The following is a 16,127-nucleotide window of genomic DNA, read 5'->3' as shown; positions in this document are numbered from 1 at the left end:
ATTTGGTATAAATAAAAAGGATGTGTAAAAATGTTGGTTTATTTTCACCCCAAAATATCATATTATTAAAGAGGGAATGAGACTTTTATTTTCGTTTTTATTTTGAAATGAATCTAAAATATTCATAGATAAAAATAGAAAATATAAAAAAAAAAAAAAACGTTGTGCATTGAAATGACGTATTTATAATTAGAACAATATGTAGGACTATTTTCATCCCATCCATAAAAATTAAGTTTATTTTACTTTTATTTTGGGGTGAAAATGGACCTAGATATCATATTTTGCATAAATATTTTACTCAAATTTTAAGACCATTTTCAGCCCTAAATAAAAAATAAAAAAAAACATTATTTGGTAAAATAAAAAGGATGTGTAAATATTTTGGTTTATTTTCACCCCAAAATATCATATTATTAAAGAGGGAATGAGACTTTTATTTTCATTTTTATTTTGAAATGAATCTAAAATATTCATAGATAAAAATAGAAAATATATTTAAAAAAAAATGTTGTGCATTAAAATGACGTATTTATAATTAGAACAATATGTAGGACTATTTTCATCCCATGCATAAAAATTAAGTTTATTTTACTTTTATTTTGGGGTGAAAATGGACCTAGATATCATATTTTGCATAAATATTTGACTCAAATTTTAAGACCATTTTCAGCCCTAAATAAAAAAAACAAAAAAAACAAAGAAACAAAAACAAAACAAAAAAACATTATTTGGTATAAATAAAAAGGATGTGTAAATATTTTGGTTTATTTTCACCCCAAAATATCATATTATTAAAGAGGGAATGAGACTTTTATTTTCATTTTTATTTTGAAATGAATCTAAAATATTCATAGATAAAAATAGAAAATATATTTAAAAAAAAATGTTGTGCATTAAAATGACGTATTTATAATTAGATCAATATCTAGGACTATTTTCATCCCATGCATAAAAATTAAGTTTATTTTGCTTTTATTTTGGGGTGAAAATGGACCTAGATATCATATTTTGCATATATATTTCACTCATATTTGTTTTCATGACTCGTGACTGTTTTCAGCCCTAAATCAAAAAATTACATAAATAAAAACAAACATTATTTGGTATAAAAAAAGTGTAAATATTTAGCTTCCCTTTTTTTTCCCTAAAATCAACAGAATACATAAAACCATATTTTTAATGAAGAAATAAGGGTTATATTTATTTTTTTGGAATACATATAAAATATTCACAAATAAAAATTGAAAATATATTTAAAAAAGAAGTATTAATGCATGTGGCACTATTTTTTATCCTGAAATCATTGTTCTGCTTTTTATATAATATATGACATTATGTTTTTGCATAGAAATTATACTTTATTTCAAAACCCAGTCCAAATTGTATTTAATATATTAAATATTTTATGTTTTTTTGCATAAAAATTACATCTTTATTTCAAAACCCAGCCCACTTAAAAATAAAAAATGTATTTAATGTTAAATATGTTTTTTTGCATAAAATTACACCTTTATTTTAAAACTCAGTCCACTTTAAAACAAATAAATAAAATAAAAAAACGTATTTGATATATTACATATATTATGTTTTTGCATAAAAATTATACTTCAATTTTAAAACCCAGTTCACTGGGTTAATGCATAAAAATTAGACAGTTATTTTAAAACCCAGTTCATTTCAAAATACTAAATTAAAATTTCATATTTAATATGTTACACATATTGTGGTTTTGCATACAAATTATACTTTTATTTTAAAACCCTGTCCATTTCAAAAGAGGAAAAAATATTAAATAAAAATAAATACTATTTTGCATAAATAGTGACCTGCAGTGATCATTATATACTTATTACATACATTATATACTTATAACCCAAAATCCAAAGAAAATAAATGATATTTTGCATAAAGAATGCAACCATCATTTATACAACCACACTATATGCAAAATAAAATTTTATCTTTTGGGTTCGGGATGAAATGTGGCTCGAACATGTTCTTGACCCTTCCAGTCTTGTACAACTCACCCCGTACAAATTGCGAAAATCAAATCCAACTTGTTTTCTGCGGAGCTGCAGGAAGCAGCAGACGTTGGGTTTGTGGTGGACTTGGTTTATTCACATCTGTATCATTTTCAGTCGCTAATCCAGTATGCACTCTGCTCCACTGACTACAGTGTCTATAGCATTTCCAATATTAATAATACAGAGAGTGCGTTGATGCCTCTCAGATGCCTATCCGTCCTACTGAAGGCTTGTTAAATATTCATTGACAATTATTCTGCAATGACTGAAGGCTAAGTGCTCGCTTCTGAGAGAGAGAGAGAGAGAACTAAGAATAAAGAGCCATGCAATTATTAATGTCCATTTTTCCAACATGTTCCTCAGTCGATGTCTGCAGATCCAAATCAAGCTCATTTTAGACACAGCGAGACTCACAGTTCCATCTGGCTGCGAGCATTTGGCAAAATGAAAAACATGTTGAAATCTGTAAATAAAAGCAACACATGAAGTACACCAGTAAATTCTGATGAAGAAAGCAGAAATTCTAAGTATTAAACATCACCAAGTACTACGGTATTATTAATATCGTGATATTGCAATAGCAAAACTGTCTCTATATCATCTTGGTCACATGGCGAGATAAAACGATAGGTCTTCCGAGCAAAAAGTGTAGTTATTCTAACATAAAAGGTCTTTAAAGTAGTTTTTTGGGCCATTATGCTTTAACCGAAAGCAAAATATGGCTTAATCCCTTCATCAAGTTTTCGCTGTGCGTTTCAAAGCAAAGTGCACACTTCGTTCAGGCGATCAGCTCGTGATCCGGTGTTTTCCGCACCTCAGAACAGCTCAGTTCACAGTGAATGCAGTGAATTTGTTTACTGCATGTGCTGTGTGTTTAGCACAAGTTTGGGAATGCAATGGCCACCTTATGCTTTATTTTCACAGCAGATGATTACAGCATTTGACTAGATTTGTAGTGAGATGCATTTTTGTAAGCCTGCTTTCACTGAAGCTAAAGCTTTCTGTCAAAATAAAAGCTTAGAAGTGCAGTATGAATCATTGAAAGCTAGTGGTTTACCATATATTTGCACTGTCGTTCAATAATTTGAGATCAGTAAGGTTTTTTCTGCCCATCAAGACTATGTTTATTTAATTAAAAATACAGAATAAAATGGTAATATTGCCAAATATTGTTGCAATTCAAAATAGTGGGTTTCTATTTTAATACACTATAAAATAGAATGTATTCCTATGATGAAAAATCTGAATTTTCAGCATCATTACGCCAGTCTTCAGTGTCACAAGATCCTTTTTTTTTTGTTTTTTGGAAACTGCAATACTTTTTTCAGCATTCTTTGATGAATAAAATGTTAAAAATTTCAGTATTTATTTGAAATAGAAATCTTTTGTAACAATATACACTGTCGTTCAAAAGTTCAGGGTCAGTTAATTTTTATTCTTTCTTTTTATGAAAGAATTTCATACTTTTATTCAGCAAGGATGTGTTAAACTGATAAAAAGTAATAGTAAAGACTTAAGATTTCAATATTGAATGAACTATTTATTCATCAAAGAATCCTGAAAAAGTATCACAGCTTCCAAAAAATATAAAGCAGCACAACTGTTTCCACCACTGATAATAAATCAGCATATTAGAATGATTTCTAAAGGATCATGTGGCACTGAAGACTGGAGTAATGATGCTGAAAATTTAGCTTTGCATAACAGAAATTGATTATTCATAATATTATTTTTTCTGTATTTTTGATCAACTAAATGGAACTTTCATGTGCATAAGAGACTTCTTTAAAAAACATTAAAAGTCTTTTTTAAACAGTGGACATCACTGAGATGACCACCTTTGGGAATCTTTATGTTTAAGAGTGGATGAAAGGATAATCAAATGCATTTGAAGAGCCTCATCAAAATATCACGGCACGTTTATCAGATCAGTCTTAATCTGATTCTGATTGACAGAGCTGCCTAAACATCAAGTCGTGCGGTCCAGACGGCACAGGAAATGACAGAGCGTCTGTCCGTCTGCACCGTGCCTTCTTCAGAAAAAGCTCTCTGATTCCAATAATTACGGCCTAAAGTGATCCTTGTTGCTTTATTTCGCAAGCAAGTTGGGTAATCTTTGATCCGATTGCCAAGTGCGGAATGCAGAATACAAATGAAAAAATAATACAATCTGGTTTATATTCCAGACTTTCTCAGGCACGATATATAGCCAAAGGACAAGGGATGAAAAAAGAAAACAAATTAAGTCACACTAGAGCAGTGTTTCAGCACAGGCCGGGGGTTTACAACTTCATACATGTCGACGGCTGATTGGAAAAACCTCACGTCGGCATGCATCCTTCATAAAAATAGAAATGACAATATTCCAGCGCATCTCCCGGTGAACTCTGAAATTAGGACGACAGTAAAAAGATGGACGCGGAAGAGGAAGCGCAACAAAGGCGGTTATGAGGTGCACATTTCACACAGCCACTTATTCAAGTCCTGCTAACAATATTCATTGCAAAACACGTTGCTCGTACATCTCATTTGGAAGAAAAAATTAATATGAATTAAACCTTGTCTGCATATTAATTCATATCATTTGTGTGATTAAATATTTGAAACTGTCTGCAAAAACTAGGCGCTATTAATTTTTTCATAAAACATTCATTTCAATTGTCAAAGTGCCGCTGGCGAAAGAAAGAGAGAGGAAAAAAACCACTTAAAGAGGTATGTCAATTTTAAGTCACTTCATGAATTACAGCTCGAGTGCTTTTGCATGCTAATATAAGCAGAGAGACCTGGAATAAATGACTACCTATTTGGGTCCTTGATTATTTTTCATTTCTCATGTAGAACTTGATAAACATTTTTATTTTTTTCAGAAGGGGTTGGATGAATATTAAGTCTTGCACAATTAACAGAAACTCTGTTAAACAAGCTCTCACGAGTCTCGGATAGATTTGCAAACATGTTTCACGGTTTCATTTTTAATATTATATCAGTAGTGTTTGCAAAAGCAGCCTTCACTAGAACTATTGCTCATACTTAGGTTTAGTGATTTTTTAAATTATTATTATTATTACAAGAAGTTTCTTATGCTCATTCATTTGGTCAAAAATACAGTAAAAGAAGACATATTGTGAAATATTATTACACTGTTTTCAATCTAATATTATAGGATGAACCATAATATTATTCATCATGAAGATAATGACATGTAAAAATGTGGGGGATAAAAATACCCTAAAATCAGAAGCAGCAATTCAATTATATGATGAAAATATTTCTAAATATATTGGAGAAAAAGGATTCCAGCTGAATAAAAGTAATTTCATTAAAAAAAATAATAATAATAAAATAAAATAAAACTACTGACCCCAAACTTTCAAAGAGTAACTTTTCAAATGTACTATATTTTCTTTAGAAAATATAATATTATATTATATTATATTATAAAAAACATAGTTAATATTGTAATCATTTTAGGTGAAATTTTTTATGTATCTAAAAAATTATACAAGAACCACGGCATGCATCTAATAGGATGAACATAAAATTACCGTCATGAAGATAACATGTAAACATGTTACCCCAAAATCAGAAGCAGCAATTAATTTATATTAACATAAAGAAAATTAGGCTTATATATTTCTTTTTATATTCTGGGATGAAAAGATTCTTAAATATATTGGAGAAAAAATGGATAATAGCTGAAAATAAAATAAAATAAAATAAACCTACTGACCTCAAACTTTTATATTATATTACAAAAACATAGTTAATATTTTAGTTATTTCAGGTGACAGAGAAAACAACCTCAGTATTTATTTATTTAATAGTATAGGATAAACTATAATATAAAGCAACTAAGGCTTATATTTTCTTTCTTTCTTTTTTCTTTTTTTTAATTTTGGGATGAAGATATTCCTAAATATAAAAATGCATCCTTGCTGAATAAAAATAATTTCTAAATAAATAAATAAATAAATAAAAATCTTGCTGACCCCAAACTTTTAAACAGTGTTTGAACTTTTCAAATGTATTATATTATATTATATTGTAAAAAACATATTTTGATTACTTTAGGTAACACTGCCAATTTGTTATGCATCTTATGACTATACAACCTCAGTCTTTCCTTTTTTTAATATTACAGGATGAACCATAAATACTCCAGAAGCTACTAAGAAGAAAAACTAAACAAGACTTCTAGACCCAAACTTGCCTTACACGCTAAAAATCTCCATTTACAGCACGTCAAACTTATAATGTCACACTGCGGCTAAATATACATCAAATCTTCAGAAGTCCATTTTAAATTCCCAATTTCTAAAGTAACGTCACATTTGGAGTGAACCCTACATTTAAAGTCTGCACTTCTAACACAGAGGTGTCCGGGCCTCCGCTCTCCTCCAAAACTTCGGCAGCCACTTCCTGTAATTTCATTTTCACCAGCAATAACCCCGGGTCACTTTTTAAGCATGGTGACTTTGATATACCTAAGACTGCTACATATGCATAGCTGGGTGGCGTAGTGTGGCATGGCTGCTTTTAACATATGCCAGCAAGCAGAACCCGGGCCCTCCTTCTCCCCCTCCTCCTCACTGTGCCGCGCTCAGCGCAGAGCAAGGGGTGAAATAACCGCCCCGGGGCAGACAAGCTGTCTCTAAGGAGTCTCCGATAAGAGTCCTGCCTGCCTTATACATACATACATATGACAGCGGAGGAATATGCCACAGACAGCTGGCAGGGACTACACTCTCTGCCCGGCCGCTGCGAGAGGGACGCAGATACTGCAAACTCTCCAGGCCATGGAGGAGGTCCCCAACAAGTCGATAAACCGGTAAAGGGGATGCGTGTGGAAATTCTGACCCAAAAAAATATGAGCAAATGTTAGAGCGGCGCAGCTCGCTTGTTAACCCCAGGGCCATTTTTACAAGCTTAGTTACAGGATTAGACTGGCTAGTGAGAAATAACATGGTCTAATCAGGGGCAGGGACTTTCAGGCTGTTTTCACACTTGGTTCGTTTAAGGTGTCTGAGGGAGCTTCGTGAGACTCCAAATGAACTCCAACCCCTTTAAAGTAAACCGAATTTAGATCAGCTCAAGTGTCTGCCTATTCAGTTCGCTTCAAGTGTGCATTGTGAACACAAAGCTATTAGAACTATTCGAAATACACACAGATTTTCAGAGATCTTCTTTCAGTTTTAAGTGAAAATGAGGGCTTGGGGGTTTCAATGCTTCATCAAAGTGAAAAAAAACAATGAGAAGAATATATTACAGTATAAATGTTCTCTATTAAATCAGTTTACCGAGAAACAATTAAAATAAAATGAAAGCTAAAATAAAATCAAAATAAATTAAATTAAACAAACAAAAAAAAATCTATAAAAATAAAAAACACAAAATAAATTGGAAAGATCCAAGACCACTTTAACGGCCTGAATATGTGAATACAAAGTCTTAAAAAAAATCTAAAAATAAAAATTAAATATATTCGATATATATAAATATAAAAATACAAAATAAAATAAAATAAAAATACTTGTGTGGTTGAAAAAGTCCAGTTTTATAAAATAAATAAAATAAAAAATGACAATAAAAAATAATTTTAAATAAATAATAAACAATAAATTAATATAATAAAATAATAAAACACATTAAAAATAAAATAAAATAAAAAATAAAGAAAATACTTGTGGGGTTGAAAAAGTCCAGTTTAAAAATTACAATAAAAAATAATAAAAATAAACAATAAAAAATAAATAAAATAATGAAAATTTTACAACCTGAGAGAGTACACACAGTGTCTTCAAAAAAAATAAAAATAAATAAATAAAATAGGGGAGAGTGGGGACGGTTGCAACACTTTTTGCATTTCCTTTAGTTTCTCAGAGACTTTTTGTATTAGAAAGCTGAAATTTTGATACAATAAAGCCGCATCTGTCAGCTACTCACCCATATTGCTGCAACATGTGTACATATTATAATATAAGTACACTTTACACTTAAATAGACAAAGTGAAATGTTGCAACCGTCCCCACAATAGGGGACAGTTGCAACATTCAATAAAATGTAATGAAATCATTCTTAAATATAATTTTGCAATTTCTTTATTTTATTTGTTCACAGTCACGGTCTTCAATAAGGTAAATTGGAATAGTAAATTAAAAACATTGTTAAGTAACAAGTAGATTTTTTACCTATTCACTTAAAAAAAAGGAGAGATAACTAACTATTAAAGGGGTTCATTAGTATTATCATTATAAAATTACAATTATGTAATGTTATGGCAAGCTTTTAAATCAATATTGTGGTAAGGGACAGCATGTTGGGGCGGTTTCAACAGTGTGCTGCAACTGTCGTCTACAGTGATAGCCATGATAAAAATTGGTATATTAGCTTGACAACCTATCATTGGCACTCGCTAGCTATGCCTATTAGAAGCTAAGAACGCACTGATTAAAATGTTATGTTTTTACAATTCGTCACACAAACAACTTAGACACTATGACCAAAAATCTAATCTTTAAAAAAAAATTACTTTTTTTTACCAAGAAAATAATTTTGGGTAGAAGGAATGATCACATGTGACTGATTTCTTCCAGGAAGTATGAGGGGCCAATAAAGCATGTGCAGTACGAATATTATCACTGTCTCTTATTCCTGCTTGAAGAAATAAGCAATGTTGCAACTGCCACACGTTGCAACTGTCCCCACTCACACCACAAGTCAGAAAAAAGTCAGTTTTATGGCATTAGGGAGTATATACATAGTTTTTAAACATAAAATAAAATAGAATGAAATCAATTCAAAAATGAAATATGAAAAGAAACAAATAGAAAAAAATAAAATAATAATAAATAAATAAAATTAAATAATAAAATGCATTAAAAACAAAACAAAACAAATAAAATAAAATAAGTGAGACAGCTGATCACAAGTAAAATAGATCAATCCACTTTCACTTTCATAGCCTGGGTACAATGCAAATGCAAGTCCCTGGCCAAATTTTTACTTTCTGGTCCACTTAAAGGGGTTTCATTTTGTTTTTATAGATTAAAAACACCCTGAAACACAACTTAAATATTTTACAACAGTTAGCTGTGCACTAACATGGAAAACAATACACCATTTCACACTGCTGTTCAACTACAAAAACACCACTGCTTTTATTTACATTCACAATCCCACTGCTCTTTGACAGTCTGTTTAATCGAAATAACCAGATGCCAGGTGTCTATACAGGTAAAGCAGGGTTTAGTGCTCACGCATTTCATTCCCAAATAAGAACGAGTCAGAATGTACAGAATCCCTTTCTATAGGTGGATAAATCTCCTTAAGAAAAGAGCGAACATGTGTCACAGCCTGACATGGGATCAGAGTATTCCCACAGCGGATGTGACAGCACAAATGAACTCTTCACCGCACACACCTGGTCAACACACATCAAATATTACCCACGAATCCCCGCACATATGTAGGACATATGCAGTCGGCCTGCCGTCTATCCTCTCCTCTCCTCGCGTCTTGTGACATTTAGCCGATTTACAAAGTCACGTGTACCTCTCTGCAGATATGAAAGAACGTCTCCGTCTAGCAGGCGGATTTGAGCGTGACAATTTTCTCGTCTAAGAACCATGTTATTGAGAGTGGATTGTTGGTGTTTCATGCTGTTAATGATTGCCTCTCTGCCGCCTTTTGTCTGTGTGATGTTCCCCCTACAGTTTAATTAGAGGCGAATAACTAAACTAGACAGGATTCCCTCAGGATTGCCATTTGACCAGCATCCAGCCATGTTAAAACTTTATGGTCTCGAGAAAATAATTCAGACGGCACAATGCGACGGCAAGACGTGGGTGCGAGCATATGTTTGCAGCTATAATAACAAACCGTTATGGCTGTCGAGAGAGACGCGGCCTGCTTTGTACACACCTTAATGGCATTCTAGGGACAGACTTAGTGTCTGGGCGAGGCGGTATATATTACTCCTCTGACGGCACGCATTGCTCATTTGTGAGCCGTTTTTTAACCAAAGCAAATTAATGACCGCAAACGACACCTGTTGTGCTGAAGCATTAGGAATTAATAGCAAAGAGGGGGGCTTGTCATTGAAAAGAGCGCCTTGACAGCACTTTCCGAATATTGTTTAGTCAGTGAAACGCCGGGCTCAAAGTGATACGAATTCCCTGAACCTCCATTAAGATGAATCTATGGGCCATGTGGTGGCCTGAGACAGGCTCTTTAAAGCGTTTGAGTATTTGACCGGAGTCAAAGCACACTGTACCCTTCAGTAAAGTTAAACAGAGAAACTTTAACGTCTAAAGCCATTATAATATGTTGATATAGGCAGGTTTATACATGAAAACTTCAGTTTACCTTCATTTTTAGGCTTGAAAGAATATATGGATTATTTTCAATTCATTTTCATGACAATTTTCTTGACCTTTCCAGTTTTACTGACCTTTCCATCACCATTTGAGCTGACTAGATATGGATTTGAAAAATCATTTTATAGACATTGCACCCACAGTGTATACTGACTGCACAAATTCACTGATACCTCCAGATATTATATTATATTACAATTTAAAATAACTAATTTCTTTTTGAATATATTTAAAAAAAAAAAAAAATTCTGTAATGCAAAGCTGAAATTTCAGCATCAAATTTACTCCAACCTTCAGTGTCACATTTCTTTCAGAAATCATTCTAATATGCTGATTTGCTGCTCAAATAATATAATAATAATTTATATATTCTGTATTTACAGTTGAGTTTACATCCCCCTTTCAGAATCAGAAAAATGTTCATTATTTTACCAAAATAAGAGGGATTATACAAAATGCATTCTGTTGTTTATTTAGTACTGACCTGATAAGATATTTCACATAAAAGATGTTTACATATAGCCCACAAGAAAAATTATAGTGGAATTTATAAAAATTACCCCGTTCAAAAGTCTACATCCCCTTGATACTTAATACTGTGTTGTTACCTGAATGATCCACAGCTACGTTTTTTTAAACAGTCAAACTGCCTGCACTTCTTTAGAAAAATCCTCCAGGTCCCACAAATTCTTTGGTTTTTCAGCATTTTTGTGTATTTGAACCCTATCCAACAATAACTGTATGATTTTGAGATCCATCTTTTCACTCTGAGGACAACTGAGGGACTCATATGCAACTTTTACAGAAGGTTTAAATGCTCACTGATGCTCCAGAAGGAAAAAACATGCATTAAGAGACGGGGGTGAAAACTTTTGAACAGAATGGAGATGTGTACATTTCTCTTATTTTGCTTAAATATCATATTTTTTCATTTAGTACTGCCCTTCAGAGGCTACAGAAGATAGTTACATGTTTCCCAGAAGACAAATTAAGCTAAATATACCCTTATCTTCAAATTCAAAAAGTTTTCACCCCCAGCTCTTAATGCATCATGTTTTCTTCTGAAGCATCAGTGAGCGTTTGAACCTTCTGTAATAGTTGCATATGAGTCCCTCAGTTATCCTCAGTGTGAAAAGATGGATCTCAAAATCATAGTCATTGTTGGAAAGGGTTCTGGATTTTTGATGAATAGAAAATTTGAATTTATTTGTTACATTATAAACGTTTTTACTGTCACCTCTGATCAATTGAATGCATCCTTGCTCCATTAGACAGTATATCAAATAATCTAATATAACTGAATGGTAGCCATATTAAAATCAACATGAGTAACACCTGCATTACATACAGTGTGAATCAGACTGAAGTTCCCATGGACCTGTATGCACAACCCCTGCCCTCAACCCAGAGGATCCGCCCTGATTCAGACAGAGAGAGATTTGTGGCTCCTTGTGTGACCTTCCCACAATCCTCTGGCCTGTCTCTAATTAGGCGATGCATCCGATCGTCATTAACAGCTCTCAGATAATGAATCACTCACCCCTCTCTCTCTTAATTCGCTGTAACCAAGCGGCTAATGGCTGTCAACGCTGACTGATCACACTGATTGTGGTGATTTCTAATTGCAACAAAACAATTTAAAAGCACTCCGATTATTTATGTCGGTGCCCACAAACTGGAAATAAGTAGGACCTTGTTCAGATTAGTTATGTTCAGAATACCACACCACCTACTGTTTTTGAAAGAAAGAAGTATGCAGTATGCAAGTTTTCTGTGTGCATAGAATTGGTCAAAATGAGCAATAGAAAACTACTGTATCAAAAAAACAGTCAAAAATAGCTCTGTGCAAAGTGATCCATTTCGATGGATGTCTCTTTAAATGATAATGAGCTACTGCTCACCCCTCCCATTCAATGTCCCCTTTAAACTACTTTACAATTCTATTCATCTGTTTTAACAGTAGTTTACAGTTTATATCTTTCTATAGTATGTAGAAAGCAGTATGCTACTATTACTAGTATACTGTACACTAAACTGTAAAAAAAAACTAACTGTTTGAACTTTTCAATTTGTTAGCCTGCTGACTTAAAATTAAAATGTTAAGTTACTTAATGTTAATTTAAGTGACAACTTATTTTAGTTGACTAAACAAAAAATTTTAAGGCAGTGGGGTAACTAATTATTTTAAGTGAAATATTACATTTAAACAAACATTTCAAAAGTATTTGACCTCACTATGTTAAGTTTAATTTAACAAGTGGTGTTCGGTTGTCATCTTTAGAAGCACAATTAATATTATAAAATAAATTAACTGAGTACAATGTTTACAATGTACAATGTATTAATAATTGTGTGTGTGTGTGTGTGTGTGTGTGTGTGTGTGTGTGTGTGTGTGTGTGTGTGTGTGTGTGTGTGTGTGTGTGTGTGTGTGTGTGTGTGTGTGAAAATGACTTTTGACTTTTTTTAATCACTTCTTTATCGCTTTTTTAGAGATTTTTTAACGATAAGGTTCCATAAGCTAACATTACGTATCGTAATATTATAATATTACGATACAAATTAGATTAATAACCAAATGCATTGCTCATTAATAGTTCATGTTAATTAATGCATTTCCTAGTATTATCTAATAGGACCTTATTGTTAAGGATTACTAATTTTCTCACATTTTAGATTTTTACAAAAGCAGAAAGTAGTTCTCATCTATGATAGTATATTATTTGGAAACACTGTACAATAAGGTCCATTAGTGAACTACTTTATTTTTACATGAAATAAGAATGAACAATAGCATTTATTAATCTTAATGTTAATTTCACCATATACTAATGCATTATTAAAATCAAAAGTTTTGCTTGTTAACATTAGCTAATGAACTGTGAATTGATACAATGAACGACTGTATTTTCAAAAGTAAAAGTCGTGACGTATTGTCAAGTATGGTGACCCATACTCGAAATTGGCCCTCTGCATTTAACCCATCCAAGTGCACACACACACACACACACAGCAGTGAGAAGTGAACAAACACACGCACACACACACACTGTGAACACACACTGGAGCAGTGGGCCCGGGGAGCAACTGGGGTTTCAGTGCCTTGCTCAAGGGCACTTCTGAAGGTGAAGGTGGAAAGAGCGCTGTTCATTCACAATCCCCACCTTCAATTCCTGCCGGTGTGGGAATCGAACCGGCAACCTTTGGGTTACCAGCCCAACTCTCTCACCATTAGGCCACGGCTGCCCCCATTAACTAACATTAACAAACATTAACTAACATTAACAAAGATGAATAAATACTATAATAAATCCAGTGTTCATTGTTTTTTCATGTTAGTTAATGCATTAACATTAACTAATGGAACCTTATTGTAAAGTGCTAAACACTGCTATAGATTATTTTGCATATTTAACCCAATTTTGTGTAAATTCAGAGTGAAAACAGATATGTTTCAATGACTTCTGGTTCATACTGCACATTTTAGTAAATGCATATCATCTGGGTATTTTATGCATACAATATACAACAGAAATAGTAAAAATAGTAAGTTAGTATGCTATTCTGAACATAACCACTATTTGAGCAGCTAAAGAAGAAGGGAAAAGGCAGTCGAAAGAGAGAAATATTAGGCGACTGAGAGAGGCCCTGGCGTTCCTGTTTTCTGCAGATGAAGCAGAAGAGATTACAGAGGAGAGGAGAAAGGGAGATTGCGCCCTGGCGATGCTGAAGCTCCCGGGGGAAATCCAGCCGAGATCCCGCTGTTCCTAAAGCTGCTGTTGTCGCACACGCCACGCAGAAACACAAACACGCCTCGCAGTCCTTGCCAGACCTCGCTCTCAGGGCCCGGCACACAAACACGCCACCTAATTGGAGTGCAATTACCCAATCACAATTGACAATTAAACAATGAGAAATTGGTCTCCCAAATAACTATGTCTGCAATTACACATTAAGTGCGAAGTATAAATTGAGTCTAGCGCATTGCCTCCGAAGCATAATTGTATGTGTGTGTGTGTGTGTGTGTGTGTGTGTGTGTGTGTGTGTTTGTGCGACCTATCAAACGTCTCATGCTCATTTACGGACAGAAAATTCTCATTCGCATCACGCCGGTGGCGTGTCCCCTCCCTATTTCCTCCCTGAAAGGAATGTCTCACTGAAGAGCCTTTCCTGGAGCCGTTTCTTATGGAAATCTGCGGCGCTCCTCCGCCCTGTTTGTTTATTTTGCTGATCGAGCAGAGCATGGCCGTGGGCTACCTGAGAGCTGCAGACAGATGGAACGGTTCAGGCTGTGGATACGCCGGGCTAACGGGCTCGACGTGTCACGTTTGGCTGTACCTTGGGGCTGCCGTGATGACTGTGAGCCTCCCGCTCCTCCTCGTCCCTCTCGCTGGACAGGATGTGGGTTTTGATTACGTCCAGTGTGCGCAGCATCCAGTTGTGCTGACGGCGGATCTGTCTCTGCAGCTCCTGCCACTGGTGGGATATCATGTGGAGCATGTCCCGCAGTCCTGTGTGCACACAGAAAGACACACGGTAATACCAAAGTCCCTTTAAGACAAGTCATGTCACTCGGCGGCCATCTTTGAAATGCCTCTTGGGCATGCAAGTGCAGCTCCTATCTCTTTGAATGGGGAAACATCAATGTCTCCAAAACTGTTCACCAAGCTTACGATTAAATTTCATATTTTAAATCTCCAAAGTAATCCAACAAGAACTGTCTCATAAATATGGTTCCTTGTGCTCCAATAGCGTTAAAAAACGCTTATTTTTCCGGCTAGATGAGCCAGTGCGCATGCGCAGTACTGAGCGCACGTCTTTGAGCGCCGATTGTTTCTATAGCAACCGGGACTTCTAACGGCAGCTGCAGTGACGCGCTGACTTTACTAATCAACTATTGGCTCTTTCACTAAGAAGGCGGGGCTTCGCGGCCATAATGAACGTTGCATTTTTCCCCATTCAAAACTACACGAGTGACATGTCTTGGGTATTCTATAGTCTTTGGTAATACTAACACATGCCATAAATGCAGTAACATAGTGGTTAAAGTTTGGTAATCCAAAAACCTGAAAAAGACCTTCTACTTAGTACTTACTGCATTTAAGCATGAACTAAATACAAATAAAAGCTATTAATTAATACAAATGACCATTTTTAAATTTAGAGTTATGCATCATCCGAATAAATAGGCTTTCCATTGATGTATAGTTTTTGTTAGGATAGGACAATATTTGGCCGAGATAAATCTGGAATCTGAGGGTGCAAAAAAATCTAAATATTGACTAAGTTGTCCAAATGAAGTTCTTAGGTATGCATATTACTAATGAACAACATGATCTTCATTTAATATCCTAATGATTTTTGGCATAAAAGAAAAAATTATCATTTTGACCCATACAATGTATTTTTGGCTATTGCTACAAATATACCCGTGCTACTTATGACTTGTTTTGTGGTCCAGGGTTACATGGTACAAGCATGAAAACCAGCAAAAAAAAAATATGCAAATAAACAAATCTTCACTGTACACTGTAGATACTGTGTATATTAATTTTCATTACTCGAAATAAAATAAATGTTAACTGAAATAAAAAATGAATTCAGCTAGTTGCTAGTTTAGACTAAAAACAACTAAAAAAAAAAAAAAAAAAAAAAAAAATATATATATATATATATATATATATATATATATATATATATATATATATAGTTCTGTATATAAGCTTT

General features: G+C 33.7%; 1 protein-coding gene across 1 annotated transcript in view; it reads right to left on the bottom strand.

Annotated features, from left to right (window-relative positions):
• The window catches only part of LOC141296280 (A-kinase anchor protein 6-like), a 137,238-nt gene that overhangs the window by 42,975 nt on the left and 78,136 nt on the right, over nt 1-16,127 (bottom strand). The window contains exon 10 of the mRNA XM_073827543.1: nt 14,739-14,911. Coding sequence (XP_073683644.1) covers nt 14,739-14,911 — 173 coding nt within the window. The remainder of the gene's footprint in view (nt 1-14,738; nt 14,912-16,127) is intronic.

Source organism: Garra rufa, chromosome 21 (assembly GCF_049309525.1).
Source record: "Garra rufa chromosome 21, GarRuf1.0, whole genome shotgun sequence".
Classification (NCBI taxonomy): Eukaryota; Metazoa; Chordata; class Actinopteri; order Cypriniformes; family Cyprinidae; genus Garra; species Garra rufa.
Note: the sequence above shows the minus strand (reverse complement) of the source record. Positions and strands in the feature narration are given on the sequence as shown.